This window comes from Plasmopara halstedii (genome assembly GCF_900000015.1).
Source record: "Plasmopara halstedii genome assembly, contig: Scaffold_2853, whole genome shotgun sequence".
Taxonomy (NCBI): Eukaryota; Oomycota; class Peronosporomycetes; order Peronosporales; family Peronosporaceae; genus Plasmopara; species Plasmopara halstedii.
The window spans coordinates 1-464 of record NW_020189758.1 but is presented as its reverse complement, the minus strand read 5'-3'; the positions used below and the strand labels follow the sequence as shown (position 1 = coordinate 464).

Below are 464 nucleotides of genomic sequence, written 5' to 3'. Positions count from 1 at the left end.
TGAGAACTCATGGGAGTTGGAGAAGAACATCAAGCATGTGAGCCATTGGAAAACGCTCCTCGCTGATCTCCGTCAACGACGAACTACGAATGCCGTAAACGAGATCGTCGCCCCAAAGCCTCGCACGCAACACAAGTAGTTACACCCCCAAGTCTCGATTTGTCGGGGGAGATTGTAAGGATTGCATCGACAGCTCTGTTGATGCAAGCGCGGCCAGCCGATGCTGAAGCACTGCATAGGAGCTGCAAAGAAAACAGACGCAGTAAAGGAGGAGCATGAGATTAGCCTTTACACTAGCACAGTGAACTAAACGTGATTCACTTTCCGATTTGCCTCCGACTCCGACTTCCGACCGCTACATCTAGCGTGCGATCTCCTGACCTGGAGAAGGTTGCAGGACTCACCTTTTGTGACGGGTCACACGGCACCTTGCACAGAGGAAGCTTGACTTCCAAGAGTATACA

The 464-nt window shown here is 51.5% G+C and overlaps 1 protein-coding gene across 1 annotated transcript; it reads right to left on the bottom strand.

Annotated features, from left to right (window-relative positions):
- Window positions 1-7: 7 nt before the first annotated feature.
- PHALS_04894 (uncharacterized protein) lies at window positions 8-277 on the bottom strand (the record flags this gene model as incomplete). Its single annotated transcript, XM_024718748.1, has 2 exons — window positions 8-83; window positions 144-277. 2 exons carry the CDS (start codon window positions 275-277, stop codon window positions 8-10), a joined length of 210 nt encoding a protein of 69 aa, XP_024584116.1.
- Window positions 278-464: the final 187 nt, after the last annotated feature.